This window comes from Mandrillus leucophaeus, unplaced genomic scaffold (assembly GCF_000951045.1).
Source record: "Mandrillus leucophaeus isolate KB7577 unplaced genomic scaffold, Mleu.le_1.0 Scaffold685, whole genome shotgun sequence".
Lineage (NCBI taxonomy): Eukaryota > Metazoa > Chordata > Mammalia > Primates > Cercopithecidae > Mandrillus > Mandrillus leucophaeus.
The window spans coordinates 926,007-953,820 of NW_012107419.1; the positions used below are offsets into that span (position 1 = coordinate 926,007).

At 36.9% G+C, this 27,814-nt stretch overlaps 2 protein-coding genes across 3 annotated transcripts in view; one reads left to right on the forward strand and one right to left on the reverse strand.

Annotated features, from left to right (window-relative positions):
* The window catches only part of KBTBD3 (kelch repeat and BTB (POZ) domain containing 3), a 23,734-nt gene extending 22,686 nt beyond the window's left edge, over positions 1–1,048 (reverse strand). The window contains exon 1 of one of the 2 annotated variants that reach the window (XM_012002393.1): positions 588–1,048. The gene's annotated coding sequence lies outside the window, so the exon portion shown is untranslated. The remainder of the gene's footprint in view (positions 1–587) is intronic. The other variant, XM_012002394.1, reaches the window with a different exon arrangement.
* AASDHPPT (aminoadipate-semialdehyde dehydrogenase-phosphopantetheinyl transferase) lies at positions 765–22,586 on the forward strand. The gene is made up of 6 exons (XM_012002392.1): positions 765–1,176; positions 2,751–2,976; positions 14,447–14,568; positions 15,190–15,351; positions 18,464–18,535; positions 20,641–22,586. Exons 1-6 carry the CDS (start codon positions 994–996, stop codon positions 20,803–20,805), a joined length of 930 nt encoding a protein of 309 aa, XP_011857782.1. The 5' UTR covers positions 765–993; the 3' UTR covers positions 20,806–22,586.
* The last annotated feature ends 5,228 nt before the right edge of the window (positions 22,587–27,814 follow it).

Here is a 27,814-nt window from a genome sequence, read left to right on the forward strand (position 1 = left end):
TACATCAATATGACCCTTCGCAAACTCTGAGAAAATAACTGAGTAAAGTTATTTACTTGTTTCTGCGGCTAGAGCAAGGACCTCTTGTCATGATGGAAACACTGATGCCTCAACAATGGAATCCTGTTTTCTCGCTAGGGCTGTAGCCCAGGCTTGGTAATAGCAAAACAGCACCTGGGTCGCTTCATCGCCCCAAATAAAAAGCCAGCATTAGCCCAGCTGCTCGCTGGCAGCCTCTGATTCAGGCGGGGTCGGAGTCCCGCACTGGGGGTAGTGCCTCGGCTCGGCCTTCGGAGGGAGAGTTTCAGGTTGGCTGCTGCTAAGGGTCGGGAACATACTGTGTGAGGGTGGGTGTTAGGCCGATGGGGATGGGGGTAGGGAAAGAAGCAACTCAGGGCTGCCGCGTTGCACAACTCCAGGGGGCACCACTGCAGACCCCCTCCTAGAGGTGGAAATCTCTCGTGCCCCGTACACGAAGCAGCTGAAGCCAAGGACATTCTCTTCTCTGTGGGCCACAGGGGCCAACCCAGACCCCGAGAATAAGGGCTACCATCCCACTCCTCCCTCAGACCCCGGAGCTCACCCACCTGCAACTGCAGTCTCCGAAATCTCCACCCCAGTCTCCCTGCCTCCAGAGGACTGGTTGCGATTGGCCTGCACCGCTGTCCCGTCAACTCTTCTGCAAGTGTGAGTGGCGTAACTGCCGGGCTCTTGGCCTTGGTCCCGCCCTTCGCTCTCCTCCGAAGCCACGCCTACGTGACGCCATACAATGCCGCAAAGCGCAGAGCTGATCTCCGTCTCCGCCCCCAGCTGCTTTCTCCGAGAGGAGGTGGCTGAGTTGGGGGCGGGCTGGGAGGGCTGTCGGTGGGCCACGTGCCCATCTGCGTAGCGACGTCCCGCCCCCTGCGCACGGACGCCGGGAAGAAGGGGGTGGGGCCACGTTTGCGACCGCGCCATCAGGCCCGAGGTAACGGCGAGGTCCGCTTGCAGTGTATGGTTTTCCCTGCCAAACGGTTCTGCTTGGTGCCATCCATGGAGGGCGTGCGCTGGGCCTTTTCCTGCGGCACTTGGCTGCCTAGCCGAGCCGAATGGCTGCTGGCAGTGCGATCGATTCAGCCCGAGGAGAAGGAGCGCATTGGCCAGTTCGTCTTTGCCCGGGACGCTAAGGCAGCCATGGTACTACAGGTCTTTTTTGGTATTTACAGCCTAGGAAGCAGATGTTGGGGGAGGCGGGCCGGGCTGTGGAGACCCCACACTCCCGCGCTGGCGGCGACCTTCTCGCTGTGGAGCCCGTGGCCGGTCCGGGCGACAGCAGCCGGCGCTGCGGAGTTGCGGGCGACGCACGGCCTGGTTTCCACGGCCTTTGTAACCGCCTCGGAGGCCGCGATGGCTGTAAAAATTCTTTCTTTTCCCCTGTTATTTCAAATGGAGACCCTCCTAAACTGTGAAATAAGTGTAAGGAAGGCCGACAAAATTGTGTTTTTCTGTAATGAATGTTTTTATGTCTTTATCTTTAAATGTTATTTTTTTTCTTTGCGTGGGTTCATAACCCATGCTTATTCTGCCTGTTAAATATCCCACCATTCTCCGAGGACTCCCTGCACGTGGTAGGCCCTAGAAATTATTGACAGTATGATATAGTTCGTAGCCCTGCGCTTCACGGGATTGAAGCCAATGAACCTGAAGCCGGAGAGGATACCTTCGTCACTAGATGCCATGGGAAACAGTATTTTACGTAGATTTATTTTAGCTATTATTTTGAAGCAACAAATGGAAAACGGGATTTCCAAACAAATAATCTCTACAATATGGTGCAATTTGAAACAACTGTGAATTACCATCATTTAAAAGACAGTCCTTTCTTAAAAATGTCCCATATTGAAACACCTTTCTGTTTGAAATGTTGACTAGTTGATAATTATAAGGCACATTGGTGAAAATTTTTTACACTTATAATTTGTAAGGAATTGTGAAATGAACTACTTTTAAAAGCCTGCAGTTTTTAAAAGTCAGTGTTAGAACTGAAGAAGAAAAAACCTGAAAGATATTTTTAAAAATACATACTTTGTCATCTTATATTCTTGCTTTTTGTGTGTGTGTGTTTTTAGTAATTATTTAAAAAATAATATTTGGAGGTGGGAGAGAGCAGAACAAGATAGGTCATGCCTTGCTAATCGTTGAAGCTGGGTGATCAATATATGGGATCTAGAAATACATATGCGCAGATGTAGATACAGGACGGCTGTCACTGCAGAGTTGTTTATGACAGCAAGTCTAGAGCCAGCCTAAAATGTCCAATAAAGGGGAAATAATATTATGAAATATGCTACAGTTAAAACTGCATGGACCAGGCGGATGTGTACAGACATAAAATAATTCCCAATACTTATAAATTTAAAAGCTTATATGTGGCAGAATACTACATAAGTATAATCTCATGTTTGTGTTTATATGTAGAGTTAGCAAAAACATGTAAATGCACATATATTTAAATCCAGAAGAGACTGACAGGATGCCAGCTGTTAACTTTGGTCGCGAGCAAAGGAGAGGGAATTGTTAAGGCGGGCTTTAACTTGTTATCTACTTAAGCATTGGTTAAGTTTAAATTAACGTGTGTTTAATCCTTAAGCATTTTGAAAAGTTTTAAAAATGAAAATTTTAGAAACCAAAAAAAAAAATACTTTTACACATAGTGTGGTTGTATCTTTGGCAGACATCAGTACATACCAAATGTTTTATGTACTTAACAGGCTGGTCGTCTGATGATAAGGAAACTGGTTGCAGAGAAATTGAATATCCCTTGGAATCATATTCGTTTGCAAAGAACTGCAAAAGGAAAGCCAGTTCTTGCAAAGGACTCATCGAATCCTTACCCGAATTTCAACTTTAACATCTCTCATCAAGGGGACTATGCGGTGCTTGCTGCTGAGCCTGAGCTGCAAGTTGGGATTGATATAATGAAGACTAGTTTTCCAGGTAACATTTCATTTTTGTAGTACAGCAGTTAAATGTCTTGATGCCTCAGTTCTTACCTATTGAGTAATCTCAGGCCAGGAAATGTATTAGAGATATTTAAGTTTAGAGAAAATGTGCTTAGTACACAAAGGTAATGGAGAGCATAAATCTGAAAAGGATATATTTCCATGCCTATTTACAGACTTACAAATAAATAATAGATTATCCATTACTGGTGATCCATATAATACTTTGCCTAGAGGTAAAGTGAAATTCTTTTTGAATTGTGCTTCAACTTATTTCACTTAAACATTAACCACAACTTTTCAGTCAAATTGTTAGTTTTTTAAAAAAGAATCTCAATCGTAAAGTGCATTGTAGTCCTTATGTAGAGATAACATATGCAGTTGACCCGTGAACAACACAAGTTTGAACTGCATGGGTCTACTCCTGGGAATATTTTTCAGTAGTTGGCCCTCTGTACCCGCAGATTCTGCGTCCACGAACAAACGCGTATCAAGATTCAGTATTTGCGGGATATGAAACCTGAGGATATAGAGGGCTGACTTCATATATGCGGGTTCCACAGGGCCGCATGCGCAAATTTTGGTATCTGAGGAAGGTCCTGGAACCAGTCCCCAGTGGATACCAACGGGAGACTCTTTGTTCTGTATCTAAATACAGCTCTTTTTAGCCCATTTATGCAAGTAAAAATGAGGAGCAAACATTATTAAAATAGTTAAGTTGCTTATATATTGCCTTAGAAATTTGTTACTGGTGGCTTTAAGGACCACTAACATTTGTGGTGACGTTGAATGTACACCCAGGCAATTTAATACATACTAAATACAGGTTCTCTTAATTACTGTACACTTGTCGTCGTCATATTTAATGAACACTTAACCATGTGCCATGGCATTTTACATAGAGCTTTAGATATATTCTGTGATTTAATTCTCTCAACTGCCCTATGATGCATATACTGCTATTTTTACAGAAGATAAGTAACAGGCTAAGAAGAAACCTTTTAATAAAAGAAGCCACATCTTCCTAATTTCATAGTAAAACTGTCTAATCTCCATACTGCCTGCACTATATGTGGTTTGAATATGTGGCTCTCTCAGTCTGTAAGGCTTGTATTAATTTTCTCTCACTCCCATTTCTGCATAGATAACTCCTATTTACTTGGTAGATTTCACCTTAACTTTACTTTAGGGAAGCTTTGTGAGCCTTCAATCTAAGCTAGGTTCTTTTGTTGTAGGCTCTCATAAGATGTATTTTCCTTATTCCAGTAATGTGTCTCAGTTGATTATTCATCAGGATGGTTGATTATCTTTTCCTGGTACTTAAAAGCTGTGTGAGAGCAAGAACCATGTTAGCTGCATCAGAGTTTAATCACTATCACATCTCTTAGTACCTTGCCTACTATATAATAGTAAAATATTTGTCAAATGAATGAACAAACACTGTGCTGTTGTAGGCTTCAGTGTAGCTGTGAATCTCTTCTCCCTTTTGCTTTTATTGTCCTTACCTTGCATTTTCCTACTAGCTACTCTTTCTCTTAGGTACTCATAAATCTTTCCAGTATAACTCTATTCTCAGGTTTGCTCAGAACAAGGCCCTACTAGTGATTTTGGAAACTTTGTGACAGATTGTTGATCTGATTCCCTGGATAAAGTTCAAGGAATTTTGTTTAACCTCCTGAAATTGTTTGCTACATTTTGTATGATGTGTACATGTGCATTTTTCTTAGGAAAGGATCTGGTATTCAACAGGGTTATAGGTGGCTTACTCTAAAAAAATTGCTGCCATAGAAGATTCTTAGCATGGGAATTAGCCCATATATTCTTATAGCTTTCTGCTGTCATTATAGGAATTTTTTCTAAAATCAGACATGGAAAGGCCATTGTTTTTTACAATGTAGTCAGCACAACTACACGGTAAATAAATTGGCCCAGTGGGTTGGTATCTGCTTGGAAATGATACCTCTGAGAAACAGATTTTATTACCAGTTAACTTGATGGGCAGTGTTGGCTATGGTCAGTGCTGGATAAATAAGTAATTAATAACTGAAGCTTTTAATAAATGATGGAAAGACAGTTGAGCAAAAATTTCAGATTTAGTTTTCCTGTTAATTATGTTTTGTTAGACCTCCCTCCGCCATCTTTTTTTTTTCAGTTGATCTTATTTGACTAATCACAATATCTAAGCCTTTTCTTTTTCTTTATTTCGTTGTGAAAAAGCTATTGCTATGTCCAGTAACACAGAAAAGAAGAGAGATTTTCCAGTTATCACTAGTATTGTTACCATGCCACTGATTTCTGAAGCATGAATGGACACAGCATGATTTCTTAATGAGGATGGGAAGTCGACACTGATTTGCTTCATTGGAGATTCTTTGAATTGCTATACTTATTGTAGTAAGTGAGGAGATTGAGCAAGGCATTTTTCCTAAGAGTCTTGCTAAATGATGGTAGTCAAAACTTAGGATAGCAGCAAGGAAAGTACTGTGTTTCATACTAAGCATCATTACTAGATTGTCAACTCTAAAGACAGAGTTGGCTTTGGAGGTTATCATTAGTGCATTGAAAGAGTCAATTCCATTACTCCGTCTTGTTCTATAGGTAAGAATCCTGTAGGAACTTAGAGAATCTTTTTCTTTCATGGTGCATTAACCATTTCTACTGAGTGCAGCTCATTTTCCTCCCTCTACCTGTTCTCCCACTGTTGGCTGCAGCCACGTAGGAGAGAACGTATCTAGTATATAGCCTACTGTAAATGCCAGGGCGGTACATTCTTACTCTTAGGAGGAATAGTGTTTTCCTGGTCTTCATCTTAATTTAAATGAAGGTTTTCCCTTCGTTTTCTAATTTTTTCTACCATTAAAGGTGTTTGAAGTGCTGAGCATAAAGGGTAACTTTTGAATTGTTTAGTTTTGTGACCATGTTTACAAAGTAAGGCAAAATAAGAGAGACCAAATACATGAAAATTATGACTGAAATTTGGGAAAGGGCCAGAATTTTCCCCCTGTGGTTTTACATGTTCATCTTTACATTTTTAAAATAAACTTTGCTGAATTTTTTTTTTTTAAATGCACTTGGGATTTAAAACCTTTAAGTAGTTTTAGAAAGTCACACGTCACTTTGTACTCTGAATTCCTTACTGGAAAACCAAGTCTCCACCCTCAAGGAGTTTTCCCCCTTCCCAGTTACAGGTGGGTGTTTTTCCATTGTCAGTACGACTTGATTGTGTAACTAGTATTTATTGAGCAATTCCTACAAGTACGTGACACTATGTTAGATGCCTAATAGGTATTATTTCATTTTCATAAGACTAGCGTGTAAGTACTATTGTTATTTTGTATAAAAGGTTAAGACATTTGTCCAAGTTGACTTAACTAAAAAGTAAAAGTTCATATATTTAACCACTGCTCTCTACAGTATATGACCTCAGTATGAGATTTTATTGATTCCTATTAAAAGAATTTGCAGATACCAAAATTTGAAAAATTTTGTGAAACTGGGTTACATACATTTAAAGTTGTTACGGAAGAACTGATGACTAGGAATATGAAAAATATGGTAAGAATCCTGCCTTACCAGTTTCAGAAACTTGTGTTAGGCATTGTAAACTAAAAAGAGTATATAGTACTAGTGAAAGAATAGACAACTAGAAGAGTTAATCTTAGAGCCCAGGATATATACATATTTCAATTCAGTGAATAAAAGATTATTTATTAAATGGTGCTGGTAGAATTGGTTAGTCATGTGGATGTAAAACATACTATATACACCAATTTGGAGGAATTAGAAGTTTAAAAGTAAAAAAAAAAATTATAATTTTAGGACAAAATAGGTCAAGTTGCAGTAAATCTTTTTCTGAATTCTTTTCAAACAAGACAGAGTTCAGAATTTATCAAAGAAAGAATCGATATTTAAATTTTAAAAAATTATATTCCAAAAATATAACCAAATACAAAAGATAAATAATAGAATAAGGAAAATTCTTATAACAAATTTGGTAAAGTGTCAATATCCATAATATATAAAGAGCTTCTATGAAGTGATTAGAAAATATTAATAGGCACCTTACAGAAGAACAAATTCAAGTAGTCAGTAAGCTATTACCTTAATGATGAGTAATGCAAATTAAAGTAACAATGAGATGCCCATCAGATTTGCAGAAAATTGGAAAAAAACACTTGGAGCTTGTGAAAATGTCGGAAAAGAAAAATCATATAGATGGAAGCACTAGAAATTGCTACAGGCTTTTTGGAAAATAATGTTAAAATTGAAAATACACATAGTCTTTGATTTAGCGATCTTGTTTATGGTACTGTATCCAAAATATTTATGAATAACAACAAAACCTGAAGCTACTAATAGAAATTGGTTAAATAAATTAATGGTGGATGCATTCTACAGATAATTATTAGCTGTAATAAAAGAATTAGTTAGGTCTATATGAACCTGAAGGGACTTAGAATGTATATGTATATATATATTTAATATCATAATAGAGATAGGGTTTCTCCATGTTGCCTAGGCTGGTCTTGAACTCCTGGGCTCAAGTGATCTGCCTGCCTCAGCCTCCTAAGTGTTAAGATTACAGGCGTGAGCCATTGTGCCCGGCCAATATCACATCACAGAAAAATATATGTAGCAGAATCTTTTTTTTTTTTTTTGAGATGGAGTCTGGCTCTGTCGCCCAGGCTGGAGTGCAGTGGCGCTCGGCTCACTGAAAGCTCTGCCTTTCGGGTTCATGCCACTCTCCTGCCTCAGCCTCCCAAGCAGCTGGGAGTACAGGTGCCTGCCATCACGCCCAGCTAATTTTTTGTATTTTCAGTAGAGACGGGGTTTCACCGTGTTAGCCAGGATGGTCTCGATCTCCTGACCTCGTGGTCCACCTGCCTCGGCCTCCCAAAGTGCTGGGATTACAGGCGTGAGCCACTGCACCCTGCCAGAATCTTATTTTTTTAAAACAAATATCTCTCAATCCCTTTAAAAACAAACCAGCTATGTAAAATGATTTTTTAAAACTTATAAAGTTATGAGAAAATTTCAAAAGCTAAAAGACTTAGAAGAAATGTTTTTCTCTGAGATAAAAATTCTCCATGAACCTTTTTAATTTTAATTTTAAGAGAAAATTGTCCTTATTACTAAATTCAAGTTAAAAACATACAACTCTGTCCCCTGCAAAACCCTTAATCCTCCTTTCTCGCAAACGTCAGTACTGAAAGAATCTGTATAGGAACCTGTAAATAGACTAGTTTTTACAGAAAATTGAATTAATGGTATATAGGATAAATCTGAGAAAAACTTCCGGAATGAAAGGGAATGAGTAAGGAGATAAAGAGGACTGAACATAGAGATTTGGTTTATGAAAATATATATTATTGAAGAAGATGACAGATTAAATGGATAAGAAACAAACAAGATTTGGGATTAGACAGATTTAATTCCAGTTTAAAAAAGAATAAAAAATTCTGGAGACAGTTAGTAGTGATGATTGTACAACAGTATGAATGTACTGTATACTACTGAACTGTATACTTAAAAATGGGTGAAATTATATATATTGTACTACAGTAGAGAAGAAATCGTACATAGAATATCAGAATTAAATTTTCTGGAAAATGCTACAGTCCTGCTAGTATCCAAATAATAAAAAAATTTATCTTGAAACTAGAGTCTGTTTAGTCTTAGACTTCTTTTCTATCATAGTAATAGGACCATAGCATGTTATTTTAAAATTTTGTCAGGATATCAAAATCAGCTAGGGTGGTCATTAAAAATACAGATTCCTTGAAATCACTGCAGACATGTGGGAGCCAGAATTTCTGAGAGTACAATAGGGTTACTATTTTTTTTTTGAGATGGAGTTCACTCTTTGTTGTCCAGGCTGGAGTGCAGTGGTGCAATCTTGGCTCACTACAACCTCCGCCTCCTGGGTTCGAGTGATTCTCTTGCCTCAGCCTCCCGAGTAGCTGGGATTATAGGCACCTGCCACCATGCCTGGCTAATTTTTGTATTTTTAGTAGAGACAAAGTTTCAGCACGTTGTCCAGGCTAGTCTTGAACTCCTGACCTCAGGTGATCTGCCCACTTCAGCCTCCCAAAGTGCTGGGATTACAGGCGTGAGCCATCGTGGCCGGCCGGGTTTCTATATTTAAACAATATTCCCAGTTGATTGTTAGGCATATTAGTGTTTGGGAAACTCTGTATTGGATATAGTTTACAGAACTAACAAAAAGAAAAATTATAGCCCATTTACCATTTTTTATGAGTGATATCAGAAAGTCATTGCCTCAACTCTAACAAAATTAAAGTTTTATTAACACTTACTAGAACACAGTGTAATTGTATATTTGAACAAACTTCTGAAAAGATGGCTTTTGAAGCTTAAAATGATAAAAGGAAACCACAAAGTCAACAGATATGATTTCATATTAAATCATCTTTCACAAACCAGAGAATATATTTGTGGCAAATTTGACAGACAAAGGTTAATGTTGTTAAGATGTGAAATGCCCCTCTAAACATCAACGGGAAAACTACTTAAGCCCTACTTGATGAATATAGGAAGAACTTCATAAAAACAGTTGACAAAAGAAGATACACATTTAACAATGACTTTCACAGCAGCCTCAGAGCTAATATTTATTAGGTACTTGATAGTTCCAGGCGTTTTACATGTTTATTCTTAATCTGCCCAATTCTTTGTCCCTATTTTACAATTTGAGAAACAGCCATAGAGATGTTAAGTAAATGTTAAATAAATAACCTGCAGGTTGAGTATATCCGTAGTGGGAAATCCACAGTGCTCCCCTGAGTTTTTCCTTTGAGTATAATTTTGATGCTCAAAAAGCTTTGAGTTTTATAGCATTTTGGATTTCAGATTTTCAGATTAGGGATACTCAATCTGTAGCTAAGAAGTGATGAACCAGCATGTGAAAATTTTACTCCAGGGACATAAAATTAAAGCTCCTAAGGGTACGTGAATGTGTGTGCTTATGTATAATTTAAATTGTATCTATGTGTATATTAGTTTCTTCAGGCTGCCTAACAAAGTACCTCAAACATGGTGTCTTCAAGTGACAGAAGGCTCTTTAAGTTCTGGAAGGCTGGAAGTTAAGGTGTCATCAGGGCCATGGTCTCTCTAAAGGTTCCAAGAAAGAATCCTTCCTTGCTTCTTCCTAGTTTCTGCTCATTCCTAGCAGTTCCTGGCTTGCAGTTACATCACTCCAATTTTTGCCTTCACCTTCAAATGACTTATTCTGTCTCCTCTCTGTGTCTGTCTCTTCTTGTGAGGACACCAGGCATTGGATTCAGGGCTCACTTTAATTAGGTATGACCTGATCTTAACTTGATTACATCTATAAAGACTCTCTTTCCAAATAAGGTCACATTCTAAGGTTCTGGGTGGACATGAATTTCAGGAGACACCCTTCAACCCAGTAGAGTCCATTCTCTGGCCCCCTGCAAAATTTATATCCATCTAACATACAAAGTAAATTCACCCCATCCCAGCATCAGCAATTCTCAGCCCATTCCAGCATTAGCTCTAAATTTCATGTAAGTGTTAATATCATCAACCCAAAAAGTGGCAAAATCTCATTATCTCAATCATCTAAATCAGCTATGTGTGAAACTGGAGTATGATCCTTCTTGAGGCAAAATTCCTCTCCATGGGTGGACTTGTGAAAGCGGAAAACAAGTCTTCTAAAATACAATGGTAGGAGAGGCATAGGATAGACATTCCCATTCCAAAAAGAAGTCTGAAGTAAAAAGGGGTCATGGTTCTCAAACATGTTCCAAACCCAGCAGAGTAAATTCATTAGGTTTCAAAGCCCAAAAATAAAAGGCTTCTTGCTCTGTCCTGTTGGTCGTCGTCTTCATCCTCTGGAGCTCTTCCTAAAAGGATAACATTCACAGCCCAGTAGTTCTAGCTCTGTCAGCCTGTTTCTTGCCTCTGTGTGTTAATACCTATATGTGTTGGTAAACAGTGTAAGAGCAACTGAAGTTTAGGACTGCCTAAATGGTGAGTCTCAAACCTGGATTGTCGTATTTCAGTCTAATGCTTTTTCTGCTGTACTTCACGAATTGAGGGCTTAAATATAAGTACATCCTTTGATAGTAACATGCAAGAGGCTTTGTGCATGTAGTTTGTGAAACCTATATTGGCAGCTCAGATATTTTTGTGTTATTCTAGGTTTGTGTCTGGATAAGTTCCTGGACAAATGAGCTGATAAGTCAAGCATTACGGCGTATACATACTAACTCATATCTTAGAAGACTGTCACTTCTCATAGAAACAAAATTACATATAATTCTATTATATACAGTTCAGTACTTAGAAAGTGAAACTATTGGAATTTCTAATATGATTTGTTATCTGAGGCTAAATTTTGGTACTTTGAAGCAAGCACATAGTTGGGCATTGCTTAACTCCCTTCCACGTGCCTCAAAAATGGCCAGCCCATTTACCTAAAGGCTGAAGTACTGTTATATATACATATTTATGTATACATATTGGCAACCTTGTTTTGGAGAGGGATTAATGTGGGTAGGCCCTGAGGTTCTGGTACTACTAGAATTTTTTTTCATAGGCCAGCGATAGTTGCTCAAGGCATTAGATCTAAATGATTTTGTTGTATGTTACTACTGTGTTTAAAATAAAACATTAGTTTCTGTGTGGTCTTAATTAGTTAATCGTTGCACAATACAATATCTGACACTGCTCTCCTTAATGGTCAAGCTATATAAGACAGAGGATCAGGTTTTTCTCAGCTTGACTGATGATTCTCTGTGTATGTAATGGTAGTATTAGAACTTACCAACATGTATGTCCAGTAATTGTACTGTCTTCAAGTAGCTTAAGGGACAAATTCACTGTTCTTCCTACCAATTTTTCTTTATTCCAGTTTCTGAGGTAAACTGTAATACTTTGAACAGAGTATATGCCCACTGTATATCCACCATAATGCCACAGTGTGGCGCTGCTGTGCTTTGGCCGAATATTTACAAAATCACCTTTTCCTATTGCTGTCAAATTTTTATTTTGTGGTCTAAATAAGATGCTCTAAAGTATATGAAAATGCACTCATATCGGTATTTCTTGACTGAACATAATGAGTTATGTGATTGCTTTCTAGTGATTGTGCCAGATTGATTGCCTTTTATGTTAATCAGTTTTTTAATAGCATACTTATTTAAATTTTTTTCCTTGATTGCCCCATCTTATTTAGTTAAAAATCAGAAGGCTTCTTGGAGGTTATAAAAATAAAATTTGAAGAAAGCAGCAAGCAAAATGACACTATAGATGACAAAATGCATATCTTTTTAAATGCAGATTTTTTGGACATTAATCTGTTACAACTACAGTTTCACTCAAAATACATAATGCAGTCTTCCAAACCAAAGATAGTTTGTTCTTCCCATTAATGTTACATATGCAGTTGTGCCAAAATCCATTCAACAGGAAACAGTTTATGATTTTTGTAGATATAGTGTCCCCAATGTTTAAAATTTCCAGATTTACGTTAGTTACTTCAGAAGCTTTCTGTCTTTACTTTCTTTAAGGTGTTCTTTAAGATGTTATTTATCAAGCCAGTATGTACTATTGATGCATTGAACAAAACAGTTTTTATTGAGGGCCTTCTGTTAATGTTAGTCTCAGGAAGGTGTTGAGGAGTAAACACCAAACAATCAAAGGGATCCATGGCCGCAAAAGGGGTAAGAATTTCTTGCCATTGAACTCTTAAGATCACAATTTAATATCTCAGTGCCTGAAAATGAATGAGGATCCTTATTTTGATCCATAGTACCACATATCAGCAACAAGATCAGCAGAAATACTTCCTGATGAACTAAGAGGCGACTATTTTGACTCTTGAAGCGGGGGTACTGGGAGAATCATAAATATTTCATGAGAGAACCAATTTTTAATATATTCTACCCTTGAGATGAATGTGGGAAAGGTATTTGGTTACTGCAGGAGAAACTGTAAACTCTCTATGAAGATAAGGACTATGTCTGTTTTGCTCATCATGTGGTTCGTGGTACCTAGCACTTGTATGCTTTTAGTGGAATTCTAATTGTTGAATTATCATAGAGAGAATTAGTGATTAAATGCCAGTGAAGTATTAAGAAGGGGACATTCAACATCTTCAACATCTTTTTTCTCCACATATTTATTTACATAAGAAATGCCCATAGAGAGTGTTGTATCAGCTATCTCTTTAAGAATTGTGTTAATCATTTCAGAATGTCAAATTTTGGAGTTGGTTATTTTAGAAGTGAGAATTTGAGTAAGCCCATATTAACAGAATCCTCAAAGGGATTACCTTCAAAAGGTTTTCTGGAAATTAATGTAATAATGAACTAAGGATACAGGGCAGTTGAATATTTAGGAAGTAATTTACCATATAATAGTTAACATTCATGTATACACTTAGTAAATGTTTGTGGTTCACCTACCTCTGATAGGCCCATTAGGCTGTAAGTATAAAAGGCAAGAACAGTGATCAATTTGTTTTTAATATTAGTTGAATACATATTTGTGTAAATATTTATACATATTATGCATATTTATATAAAATGAATGATGGTAGAAAGTTCGTACTTGGTGGTAAAGACACACAAACACATAATTTTAATGTTTGGGAAAATTCAATACTAGAGACCTACCATGAATTTTAACATGTATTTTACTCCTTAGTTCTGGGAATGAGATCCTTTGGGTTGTATCTTTTGTCATTTATTTTTCAAATGCTATGTAATATTTTGTTATCTATGAAATAGTGGCACTAAAGATATGTTTCAGGTTTTTTTAAATGAGCTTATTTTGCAACTGCAACCATGAAAGAATAATGAAAATCTTTTATTTGAAGAAGTCATATTAGAAAACAAGTTGGAAAACATTTAAAGAAGGTAAGTATTAATTTTTTAGCCGTGGCAATAATGTAGAATAAAAGAACAGTTTTCAGCTTTCTGCTAATTTTCCAAAACTTGTGGTAAAATAATTATTCCCTTTTTTTCTGTTACGTAACAAAATAAAACTTTAGAATAATGTGGTTCTACTTTAGGAGTATTTTAATTGGGCTTCTGATAAATACCCTTTTATATAAGAAATTTCCTGTTTAAGATTTATAACAGCTTTGGCTGCTAAATTGTATCAAAACTTTTTGGGGCATATATTGATGCAACCATATGGTTTTCCTGCTTAAGTAATAATTTATAGAATATCACCAATTCCTGTTAAACTACTCATATTTCTGGGCTAACTACTGCTTGTCATAGTGTGTTTACTGTTTTAATTTTCAAGTTGTTTTGACTTGCTAAGATTTTGTTTAGGATTATTTTAAATGTATTCAAAAGAATGGTTGCCCTTTAGATCTTTGGGGGGTGCTGTCTTGAACAGTTTTAGTAATAGAGCAACTTTTTATTTTTTAATAGAACTGCTATTTAATTTCTTATATCCTTAACTGACAGGTCGTGGTTCAATTCCAGAATTCTTTCATATTATGAAACGAAAGTTTACCAACAAAGAATGGGAAACAATCAGAAGCTTTAAGGATGAATGGACTCAGCTGGATATGTTTTATAGGAATTGGGTATAATTCTTTCTAATTTTTAAAGCAAAAGTCTATAATGATTCCATTATCTTCATTTAAAATCAGAGTCCTTGGTTACCCAGTAGTGTCCAAACAGTAGATTGCTTGAGAATGTTATGGTTTTTATGCATATATTACATTATAATGATATTTCATTTTAAGAAAATTTAACCTATATGTAATGCTCAGTTAGAAAGTACTTAAAGCTAAAACAAAACATTATGATTTATAGATAATGTTTTCTGTCATAAAGGAACTAATACACATGAGGTCTTATGTAAGAAACACTGATATATATACTACTACATGTCAGAAGACATTACTTCAAGCTCTTTATAAGTTAGTTAGTTTAATATACATAACATCCCTGTGAGGCAGGTATTGTTATCATGATCGCAGGTTACATACAAGGGGATACAGGCACAGAGAGCTTAAATGATTTGCCCTAAGATCATGTGGATGGTTTGTTTTCATGCTGTAAGGGTTTTTTTTTAAAAAAACTTAGAGCCATATAGCTGTAATGTAGCATAGCATTGAAACTCCCTATTTGTTGGGCCTGTAGATTCTATGAAAAATTTTTGTCCACTGAATTCTAAGAGAAAATGTCTTTCTGTATCTTAGGCACTTAAAGAAAGCTTCATAAAAGCCATTGGTGTTGGACTAGGATTTGAATTGCAGCGGCTTGAATTTGATCTATCTCCATTAAACTTGGATATAGGCCAAGTTTATAAAGAAACACGTTTGTTCCTGGATGGAGAGGAAGAAAAAGAATGGGCATTTGAGGTAAGAAATTTATTAGAATTGTTATAACTAAGAATTTCTATTTTTTATGCGTGTATGTATGATTGATTTGGGTAGGCTAGTCACTGAATGTGGACGCAACTGAATCCAGTCCTGCTGCTCTGAAAGTGAAATCAGGGCTACTATGAGAGCATGTAACATTTATGCTAATACTTGAAAGATGTTGAAAGACGAGTCGTTGTGAGTTCAGAATGGAAAAAGAAAAGAGGCTCTGAAAAGGAGCTTTGCATGTATGCACAGCCAAAAGCAGCCACTTTGGCTGGGCCATAATGAGGGTATTTAAAAGAGATTCCAGATCAGGCTGGTAGATCCTGCAAGGTATTGATCAAGTTAAGTATTTTGGTCTCTTACTGTATTTTGTTTCTGTCACTAGCAGTTCCTGGTTGCTAGTGAGAGAAGCCAACACACACTAATTTAAGCCAAAAAATCCCCCAAAACAGTATTATAGGTTACTAGAGTTATTCAGCAGCTGTCCCCAGTATTAGCTAGAATTAGGGGATGAAATATTCAGAGCTCTTTTTGTCTCCTACTTTTGCCTTTCTCTACATTTTGGCTTCAGTTTTCTCCCACCCATGTTTCTCATTCTATACACCAGCTTTCTCAGCCTCTCTGGTCTACATGACAGAAAACATGACTCTTGCATGTAACATACTGTTGTTGCATGTAACAATTTACGGTTTACAACAATTTACAGTTTAAAACCCCAAACAAACTGGTAAACTCACTTTCTGTTCCAAGTCCAAAAATCCTAGAGAAGGGACTCCCTGACCCAGCTTGGGCTAGTTATTTATTTCCAGACCGGTCATTATACTGTGATTGGTCCTGCTTGTGTCCAGCAAATGGGCTGTAGAGCAGTTCTGTGACTTAGAAGATAATCTATTGTGATGCAGAATACTAGAAAATAAATGAGATGTTAAGTGTGAGATACCAAACATCTAAGTGAAGATGTCAGATAGGTGAATGGAATGGAGGGCTGGGCTAGAGGAAAAATATTATAATGGTTATAAGTATAACCATTATGTCAATGGTAGTTGAAACCATGGATTTGAAGTTGGAACTATGAGATTACCTAAGGAGCAACTGTATATTCAATCTGTGAAGAGAGAAGGGCAAATTGAAGCCACAAGAAGTTAGAAGTATGGCCAAGAATAGAGCCCTGAGAATATAGATGGTCCTCAATTTATGATGGTTCAACTTTTTTTGACTTTATGACAGTATGAAAGTGATAATGCATTCAGTAGAATTCATATTTGCAGAACCCACACAACCGTTCCTTTTCTCATTTTCAGTACAGTATTCAATAAATTACATGAGATATTCAACATTTTATTTTAAATGAGGCTTTATGTTAGATGATTTCGCCCACTGTAGGCTGATGTAAGTATTCTGAGCACATTTAAGGTAGGCTATGCTATGCTATGATGTTTGGTGGGCTAGGTGTATTAAATGCATTTTCCATGTAACCATATTTTCTTACAGTGGGTTTATTGGGATATAACATCATTGTGAGTTGAGGAGCATCTATACTAATATTCAAAGGCTGATTTGTGGAGGAGACTGATAAAGAATGACCAAAATGGTGTAACAGAGTAGTGTTGGTATCCAAGGACAGAAAGCATTTTGAAAAAGAGAGCTGGGTCAAAAACTGCTAGGGACTAGATGTGGTGGCTCATGCTTGTCATCCCAACACTTTGGGAGGCTGAGACACTGTCTCTACAAAAAATTTAAAAAATGAAATGTTCAAAACAGTACATCCATTAGTTAACATTCTTTAGTGTCCAACTATCAATTGTTAGTGTACATACACCTCTAATTATACATTAAGCATGATTCTTATTTACTGAAATATTCTATACATGTAAGAACTATATCTTACATGCTAGATTTCTGAAAAATTATTTTGGATGTTTTTAAATTTGTACATTCCGGTTACTTTTTTCTTGTTTGTTTAAAGAGAAAACAGAAAAGGGCTACATAGCAGACTTACTTTGTGATAATTTTGACATAGTAAATCTTCTGACACTTAGTCTTATATTTTTCCTCTTTAAACATATCTTAAATTTATCCTTACTGAATTTCACTTTTTGCTGATTTGGGTACCTGAAGGTATGAAGATAGGAAGAAGAAGATAAAAAATGAAAGCTCCCTAAGTACTATTTCTAATTCTAGTTTCTTCTGACGTTTTATGGAAGAATGCTTTAGTAAAGTGGTTTTTCAGTGAAAAGTTTGTTCAGCTTTTAAGTGTTCATAATTTTTTCTGGTGACTGTCTCAATATATATTACATTTTAAAGCCTCCTTCCCCTTTGTGTCATATGTAGGGGAAAATAGAAAATTGCATATTGGTTATGTTTTATCTATAAATTTCCACCATGATTTTTCATACATGATAGTATGTAGTTAACTAAATGCTTACATACCAATGTTGCAACCTGATTTTTTTTTTTTTTTAACCTTGTACTTTATTATACATAGTAACATCACCAGGGAAGGACAGATAGCTATCAAGTACCTCTAGATAGGGCACATCACCTGTGTAGTATTCTGGTTGAGAATGCGTAACCTAAATCCACTCATTAAGAAACATCAAACAAGCCCCAAATGAGCAAAATTTTATTAATAAAAAGCAGATATGGGGGAATTTGTACTTTAAAACGTTAATGTCATAAAAAACAAAAGAAAGGCTGACAAGACGTGACAACTGAATGCAATACTTGTCCCTACTTGCCCATTACTGGGCTCCTGTTCTGAAGGAGGGATATGCCACAAAGGACATTTTTGGATTAATTCACAGAATTTGGAATATAGCTAATAAAGTATAGTTTCAATGTTAAACTTACTGAAGTTATTAACTGATGTGGTTATGTAAGAGAATGTGCCTACTAGGAAATACATGTTGAAGTATCTAAGAGTAAAGGCCCACATGTATGTAACTTCTAAAGTGGTTTAGCGGAGATGGGGAAATATATATATGCATGTGTATGAGCGTACATATATGTATAGAGAGAGAGAGAATGAGATTTAGAAAATGTAAATAAAACTACATCTAGGTTTGCATATTTTATAATCTATATTTATTTACCTTTTATCTTTCAGGAAAGCAAAATAGATGAGCACCATTTTGTTGCAGTAGCTCTTAGGAAACCCGATGGATCTAGACATCAGGATGTAAGATTTTCGGATTTCTCTTTTTCTTAAATAGCATGAATCAATGTTAAGTTTGCTCTTTATTGATGGAAATAGTCATTTGCCTTATATCAGTTTAGAGAGTTTTGAGATTATAGATATAGTAATACTTTTTATTAGCAAATATTAAGATCACTAGGGATTTTGTAGAAACATTTTTTAAAAGCATTTGGGCGCAGTGGCTCACACCTGTAATCCCAGCACCTTGAGAGGCTGAGGCAGGTGGATAACCTGAGGTCAGGCGTTCCAGACCAGCCTGACCAACATGGAGAAACCCCATCTCTACTAAAAATACAAAATTAGCCAGGCATGGTGGCGGGTACCTGTAATCCCAGCTACTCAGGAGGCTGAGGCGGGAGAATCGCTTGAACCTGGGAGACAGAGGTTGCGGTGCACTGAGATAGCGCCATTGCACTCCAGCCTGGGAAACAAGCGAAACTCTGTCTCAAAAAAAAAAAAAAAATGTTACCCACTTCTTCACATTCATATATGCTGAAGCATTACAACAACAAACGTAATAAAAAATGTGGTAATACTGTCATACTACTCATATTTCCAATAGACATTCAAGATTATCTTAGTCATCTTAATGGTGGCTTATTTCTTGGTGAATTGGGGTTGTGTTGAATGTAAGAGTACCATGTTGAAGGTTGATGCATAATGGAATTACCTTGGGAATTGAATCCACTCCTCCTTTTAAAGTAATATCCTAAGTTATTCCCAAAGTTACAGTGTCAAACATATAAGAGCCCTTGTGTCATATTGTGGCATAATATCAGTTTCAGTTCTTCAGCCACAATGTTTTTATACTTTCTCATCCGATTACCTGGTAAGCAAGCAGGGGAAAAACTTAGGGTCAAAGACGCTTAGTTTGCATATAATTGTGATTCTGCGGAAGTATTTATTTAAGGAAAACAGGTATGTTTTAATGAAAACTACATGCATGCCATTATTTTTAGTAAATCAACATGAAAGAATGTAGCATGATCAATATATATGCATCGTTACTTCCACAAAAGTAGCTCAGGCAACACACCATACCTTTGATAGGTTAATCAAAGGATTAAGAATTCTCCATAGATTATCTTCCTTATAAAGGGATGGCATGTTAAAATTGACACCTGTTATCGGAAGATGTTCTAACCCAGGTTACTGGTCCTTCTGTTTTTAAATCTCAGCTTCACACTCCCTGCAAAAATACCTTTTGTTTTCGTAGAGCTTTATAATTGTTGAAACGTGCACATTCAGTACTTAACTTTTTATTTCCCTGAATAGAGCCTATTTAGGCAACAGTGGCATATTGGGAAGACTAGAGTACAGTTCACAAACTTGGGTTCCAGGCCCACATCTACCATTTAACCTGTGTTTTGAGCTTGGACAAATTGTTTGAATTGTTTGCTCTTCCTGAGCCTCAGATTCCCCATCCATAAAACTGAGATAACCATATCACAACATAGCTATGAGACCAGTCATATAAAGTAAGTACTGGACCTTGTTAAAAGCTCTGTACAAAACCCAAGTACTGTTTATACTAGAATGTGCGGAATATTAAAGAGGGTCTACACTGGGTTCAGTTGTGAACAAGGACTCTATCTCAGAGTGTAAGATACAGTTTAAATTTAGTATTGAATAAATAATTTCCTAAAGAAGTATATATCTCTGTATAGTTATGGCAGTTTTATCCGACCCACCTTTTAGAGTAGTAGTTCACAAAAGTTCACTTTCTCACTCACCTCTATGAAAACATCCTGACTGCTTGTTAAAATTACAGATTTTGGGATCCCTTCTAACTTATATGTACGGAATCACACTTTTTCAATGTGGGGCCCAGTAAATCTACATGTTAAATGCTACAGGTTTTTGTTATATAAAAAAGTTCAAGAATCAGATTTTCTGTTTCATATTTTTTTGATTTGTTGTATTGGCAACACTAATATAAGGAATAAATACAGTGTTCTAGGAATCCTACTATGTTGTCATTTAATACTACTAAAATGTAAGTTGGTCTTACTTATTTTCGTTATTATGAAATTGATCATAGATTAACATGCAATATAACAATAAGGTAATCTGCTTTTCCCTTTTAGGTTCCATCTCAGGATGATTCCAAACCAACCCAGAGGCAATTTACTATTCTCAACTTTAATGATTTAATATCATCTGCTGTTCCCATGACACCCGAAGATCCTTCATTTTGGGACTGTTTTTGCTTCACAGAAGAAATTCCAATACGAAATGGTACAAAGTCATGATGATTCCCTGAGGAACAAAGGGAAATGAAAACTGTTTGTAATCTTCCGTATTTGCTGAAAAATGAATGCTTGTTTAGTATCAAATTTTACTTCACAAAAGTTTTTTTTAAAGAACAGAAACTTTTCCAATTAAAAAAAAAAAGTAGACTTCCAGTTCAAGATAGCTCACTGAAATACATGTTTACCTCTTTCTCTCCTAAATTGCATTGAATTGATAGGAAGGATGGTGGAATCTTAAAGTGATACATGCTAACTGTAGAAAGATAGAAAATGCACATAAGCAAAAGGAAACATTGAAATGCTATCATTCAAAGGTAACTACTCTTAAAACCTTGAGTATCTTTTCAGACCTTTTTCTTGGCAAATGAATCCATATTAACATATTTGATTTTTAAAAACATGGGAACATACTGTTTTGTAAATTTTTTTTAACTGCGCATCTACTGTTCATAAATATACATCTAACATAACTTTTTGTGGTTCTAACATACTCTGTTGTATAGCTAATACAAGTTAGGATGCTTTTGGCCAGAGGTAACAGTGTCCAAATGTAATTGGCCTAAGTAACCTAGGACATTGTTTAACATAACACAGGGTTCAGTGGTGTCATTAAAGACACACTTTTTTTTGCCTTGACCTCAGTTGGTTTGTTTTTCCTTAGGCTAATCCACCTCTCAATCACAAGAGCTGCTGCTATTACTTCAGTTTTACATCTTCGTAAAATTGTATCTCAAAGGCAGAAAAGGCCATTCTCTCATTTGTTTTATCCATGAAGAAGACTTTTAACAAAAGCCTCCAGAAGATTTCCCCTCAGTTTCCATTGACTTAGATCAGATTACAGAGAAAGGCAATGTCTGACATTTTTAGTCTGTTAGAAGTGGACTCTGTTGAAAAGAAAGAAGCTAAGCTAGGTGTGGAGAATGGAATTGGAAGCCCACTGCCTTCCCATAAGAAAAGTTTGCCATAATTTACTCATTTTTTTCTGTTAGACATTTTGATTATCTGCATTTTATTACTACAAGCAGTGGCAGAGTGAATGTCCTTGTACATTTTGAGGTACATGCTTAATTATGTCCTTGAGACAGTTTCTAAAAGTGGAATGATTGATTTGACTGGTTCACAGGGCTTTAATTGTACAATTTCTGTCTCTAATTAGTACTATATGTGTGTGACCTCCCTCCCCTGCCAGAATACTCCTTGGTCAATTGTAGGTATTCTTTTTTATTTAATTGTTGCCAATATAAAAAGTGGTATGTCACTTTTAAAATTTGTATTTCTTTCATTACAAATAAGGTTGATATGTCAGTGTTGTTATTGGCTTTTCTTATTCCTCTTAACGTGAACCGTCTGTTCATTGTCTTTACCTGTTTTTGTTTTTAGCAAGTAGTACTTAATTTAAAGTGTGAACATAATATATAAGATGCCAAGACCATCATATTGATGACAAAAATATATTATGTGGTTGTAGTGCATGTCTTGGAGTTAAACTCTTAAGTATCAAGAAATAAAATAATTTCATTGTTTCTGTTACTAACATTAAAAGTGTGCAAATTGTATAAAATTAGGTACTTTGATTAGTAAAAAAAAAAGAAATTGAATGTTTTATATATTTTTTTTATTTTATTAAGCATGCCCAGTTATGCCAAGCATAGTAAAAATAAAGGTCAAGTAGCATTTATAATAGAAGTACTGTTACTCCTAGCATGAGTGTAATGGTGATATGAAAAACTTTGTCTTGTCATTAAAATAATAAAAAAGATGAATGTTTATTATGGAATTTCTATGAGCCTGACGCTGTATTGGATTTGTATTTTTTAATTTTTAGGTTTTCTATTACTTTTAATCAAAGTTTCATGTGTATACAGCTTTAAAAAATCGAATAGATCTGTAAGATTTTTTTTTCCTAAGGAAAAAGGCCACTACTTTGACTTCTTCCATTTTCTGTCTCCAGGGCAAGCCCTTTCAACTCTTTTAGCTATTTGTTTTTTTTTGTTGTTGTTATTTGTTACCATATCTCCAAATGGCAGGCTTATATTGCTTTTACTTGATTTTTAAATTTTAGGCATTGTTTCTTTGATTCTCAAAGCGTCCCTCTTCTGCTTCCCAGCATTGCATATTCCCTTTTTATCCCCTTTTCTCCTCCCAGCATAATTATATCATAATTCAGTATTTACATTGTTGACTGTGATTACACTAAGAATATGTGTATATTATTGAGATTATGTAACTGCTGTGTACAGCTGATTGATGTATTATCCTTACCATATACTAATTTTTATTTCCTTTAGTTAATTGACTTTGCATAGATTTCTACCATATGTTTGAATGTCTTCTCTAACGTTCAGACATAACGATTATTCCATCAGTTTCATTCATCTTTTAAAAAATCACTCCTAGAGCAATCTGCTTTGTCCAGTTGGACTTTCTGCCTTCTATGGCTGGTGTACAGCTGTAATCCTGAGATCTCCTTTGCTATGATCCTGGGGATTGTTTGTCTCCCCTGTGTTGGATTCCCTGTTTCCCCATTTGCTATCTCTCACTTCTTAGATTTACTCCATTTATGTGGAATAGCTTTTTGAGAACAAAGTGGGCATAGGAGTTATATTTTTTGAGACTTACAAGAGGAAGGGACAATCCTCCTATGCAGAGTGGTATGGGGATCTAGTTTCTTAAACCTATTATCCTATCCCCCTCCACATGAAGCCATTTGTTAGCTCTGTATTCATACTTACTTTTTCCAAGTATTTGATGCTGCATTTTGCTGAGTTTTGTGCTGGGCTGGCACATGCTGCTTCATATTCATGTCTGCTGGGTCGAATTATAACATACTGACCAATGTATGGCTTTATTGGTCTCTGTTAGTACGTTTCCTGCACAGGAACTCTCGTAAATTGATTTTTAAAATGAATCTGTGTATTTGTGTCTCTTCCATTTCAGACTCAGAAATTTAGAAGACTTGGATAAATTTTCAATTAAATTTTTCACTATCAAAATTAGAATCGTTACCTATTCAGTATCTGAAACTCAAAATCCAGTTAGGATTGAGTAACTCAACAGCTCCTCACTAGTGGAACTATTACCATCTGAACTTGAGGACCAGATAGATTTATAAATACACATATGCAAATATATCTTTGGTCAAAAATATTCCTGAAAACTCCAAGTATCAGTACTTTTAAAGAGGATGTGAAGAGAGCTCATGATGATGGATTTTATTTTTATGGGGTAAATAAATACGCCTTCATAGTGTTGTGAATTTGGGATTGGCAAAGGTCTTTGGATGTGTTTCCAGTTTATCAGTTAATGTCAGGTAACTGCTGCATATGTCTTACAGTATTTATATTAGAAGCTATTTTGCATCTTAAGCACTCGTGTATCAGGCTATTTAATTCTCATAACTCTTTGGAGTTTTATTGATGGGGAAAGTAAGTTACTAAGTTCTTGAACAACTTACTAAAGGGTATATATTCATTGAATAGTGAAGCTCGTTATTTGGTCAGAGTTAGGTTCAGATCTTTAGATCCAGAACCTAAGTCAACCACTATACTTAGTGGTGTGCTGCTGGTAAATATTTAACAACCAGCAATCCTGGGGCAGGGAAGGAGAGGCCTTTATATGTAACTTTTGCTTATTCCATGAAATATGACGTGTAACCAACACCTAGGTTTAACACATGTTGGCATTTTGCCATACTTGCTTCAGATCTTTTCTCCTCTCAGGAATGAAACAAATGCAGCTGAAGACTTCCTACCTCCCAGTTACCACCCCTTCATCTTTCCCTTTCCAGGGATAATCTCCAATATTTGTAATTTTACGCTCTTATGCACTTACTATTTGTGTATGTATAGTGTTTTGTGATTAAATGTTACATTTCCCTATGAGGATTGAAACATTAGGATGGAATCTCTTTGTGTGCTACTTAGAAGTAGCAACAGTGTCAGAATAATTGGGCTCACTTAAGCCACACTTCTCAAGGAGTATACATACTTAGGAGTAGGCACTGGTGTGTTGGTAGTAACTCATCAAAAGATAGCAGTTGGTCATTTAGAGGCATTCATTTTACCTGAAGTTTTGGAAAGAATCTTTTCATAATAAAAGTGTTAACAGACATTGTAAGTAGCATGCAAATTTGCCCATATTTTAAGTAAAAAGGTGTGGGGCTTCAGAGGAATTTTCCTGCCCATGAGTACATAGTCGCTGTTCTTTACTTTTAGGGTCATTTTTGAATGAAAGAAAATTGGAAAGGAGCCAACATTAGAGAGGGGGAAAAAAGTAACATTTGTTGAGTACTTAAGCAGTAGAGCCGAAATCTTGGTGTGGTATACACCTTTGCAGGTCACCTTTAGGGGACTGACCATGTTGCAAGTGTAAGACCACTTTTTTACTATCCTAGAAGCCTTCAGCAATAGGCAAGTGAAATCCCATAAATTTGGTGGTCCTGATAGTTCCATGAGTGTTTTCTGTTGTTACTTAGCAGCCTTGAAAACTCTTCTTATGCTTTTCCCAGTGTTGTGTGAGCAAGAAGCCTGCTAAACTAGTTGTTCTTTTCCCCTCTAAATCCACTGTCTTTCACCCTTCAGTACGCCAGGTAGCTGACTTCTATGTACCTTATTGGTCAGCCTGTCTTTTCCTTGATCGGGTTTTGCAAATAGAGGTGGGAGAGGGTCTTAGCAGAAGACTAGGGAGAAAGGGAAATAGGATGATTATCCACTTGCCTTCCTGCCCTGCAGTGGCTTGGATATAACTGTGTTCCTCAGCATCACAGCTTCTGACATAGCCTTCTCCATATATAGAGCTCATGGGTTCAGGAACCACTTTTCCCCGCCTTTTCATTTTAGGAGTAGAAAGATCTTGCTCTTGCTTAGCCTAAGCTGCTGCACTATCTCTCGCAGATTTGTGTTATTCTTGCCTACACCCTCGTTGATGATTACTTTTGGTTGTGCCATCTGTTTCCTGCTACAACCCTGAATAATACAGTAATTTGTACCATGAGTAGTCCTGGGAAAGTGGAATTCTGGAATTGGATCGCTCACATACTTGATTTATATACAAATAACTTCCTTGTCAGGGGAAATGGATGCTTATCATTGGTGGCAAGTGGTGATGTCACAATTGCTCACATCATCACTAGTAGTGGCATGGAGTCATGGAATACAAGTGGAGTAGTGTTGGAAGATCAAGTGGCTGTGGCACATAGTCACTATGGTCATAGTAGGGATTACAGAGATTGTTAGGAGGGCTGGCTCTTTTGAATGTCTAGAGCATATACACAGGGAAACGGATAAATTGAAAGCAAAGGGAAAAATTGGGGAAAACAACACTAAGTATCACAAAATCTATGGCAACTCTAGGGGAATATCTTATATTATGTAGATAAAGCTTAAGAATCAAGCCTAGAGCTTTTATTGTAAGGGCTGCTGAGTTGTAATACCAATTACTGGCCAGTACTGAGTCTCTCATGCTAAGGGCATTGGTATGGAAGAAGTGGGACCTTCAGAAATGAGATGGGGACATTTGGGTTGCCACAGACAAGGCTGAGAACCTTGAACATTTTACATTTCCCTGAACCTTCCCTACTGGCAGAGGCAGCCCCATTTGTCTGAAGGGAAAATCTTATCTCCTGATATAGTTTGAGATGTCAGGTTGAATTCTGACCCCCTGTGTTGGAAGTGGGGCCTGGTGGGAGGTGATTGGATCATGGGGGCAGGTTTCTAATGAATGGTTTATCACCATTGTCTTGGTGCTGTCCTTGTGATAGTGAGTTCTCGTGAAACCTGGTTGTTGTAAAGCAGGTGGCACCTCCCCCTCAGTCTCTCACTTGCTTCTGCTTTCTGCCTACTCCCTGTGTAAGCTTCCTGAGGCCTCCCTAGAAGCTGAGCAGATGTGGGCATCATGCTCCCTGTGAAGCCTGCAGAACCATGAGCCAATTAAACTCTTTTCTTTACAAATTACTCAGGCTCAAGTGTTTCTTTGTGGCAACACAAGAATAGCCCAGTATGCATCTCCACTTGCCCTGCAAAGGAAAGACAGTGTATCAATGAATTCACTTGAGATGGTTCTCTCATAAGCAGGTGTCAGTTATCCTCAGGATTTACATCCACTATCCATCTTTACTTTTTGGAAAATAACAAATACCCTAAACAGAGAAGTATAAGATCAGGTCCAGGAGGAAGGGCCTATTCAGAAGAGTTGCAGAATATTACCACTTTGCATTGTAGGGGTTTGGAGGACAGAATGGGAATAGATTCTAAGGGCATTTGACTGAAAAGGGTTACCTCAGATAAGGCAGGCATACTAATGGGGATATACTCACACAGAAAATGTGAGTTAATGTGTTGGCCTGAGAATCTGGGAATGGCGATAAGTCTGTCACATTGTTTGACTAAAACCTAAACTCAGTGGTAACCGACAATCAATGATGTTGAAATGTTAGAACTTTCCTGACGGAAAGAGTCCAGAGCCTTAGGAAGATAGGAATGGGGATCTGTTCTTTGCTAATCTGCACATTCATCCTCTGAGGAACTGGGCTTAGAAGACAGTCACTTTGCCAAGGATGTTTTTTTAAATCCATTAGTAAATGAGTACCTTGAAAAGCCTTATGGTTTCATCTCTGTAGATCAAAGATGCTGCAGTGAATTTAGGTTACTTGTTTTCAGTGGGAATAATATGATTCCAGAACGGTTGAAATCATGAGATGGTACTTCAGAGCAGTAATCAAAGAGTCTTGTGCCACAGGGGTTTCTGGTGATGGTTCATTGATCACAGGATCTCTAGGAGTAGATTAAATGGGCAGCCTGCAAAGATCTGTTTGACACATTAACAGAAAAGTTCTAGGTCTGATGAACAGATACTTGACTGAAATCACTGCGGTGGTGATCCACACTTTACTAATTTTTTTTTTTTTTTTTGAGACGGAGTCTCGCTCTGTCGCCCAGGCTGGAGTGCAGTGGCCGGATCTCAGCTCACTGCAAGTTCCACCTCCCGGGTTTACGCCATTCTCCTGCCTCAG

Bases quoted from the DNA above. Each gene is read 5' to 3' on its own strand.
- AASDHPPT (XM_012002392.1), top strand. From the start codon at position 994: ATGGTTTTCCCTGCCAAACGGTTCTGCTTGGTGCCATCCATGGAGGGC. The intron at 2,977-14,446 runs GTAACATTTCAT...CTTAACTGACAG, and splicing joins AATGAAGACTAGTTTTCCAG to GTCGTGGTTCAATTCCAGAA. The intron at 14,569-15,189 runs GTATAATTCTTT...TCTGTATCTTAG, and splicing joins ATATGTTTTATAGGAATTGG to GCACTTAAAGAAAGCTTCAT.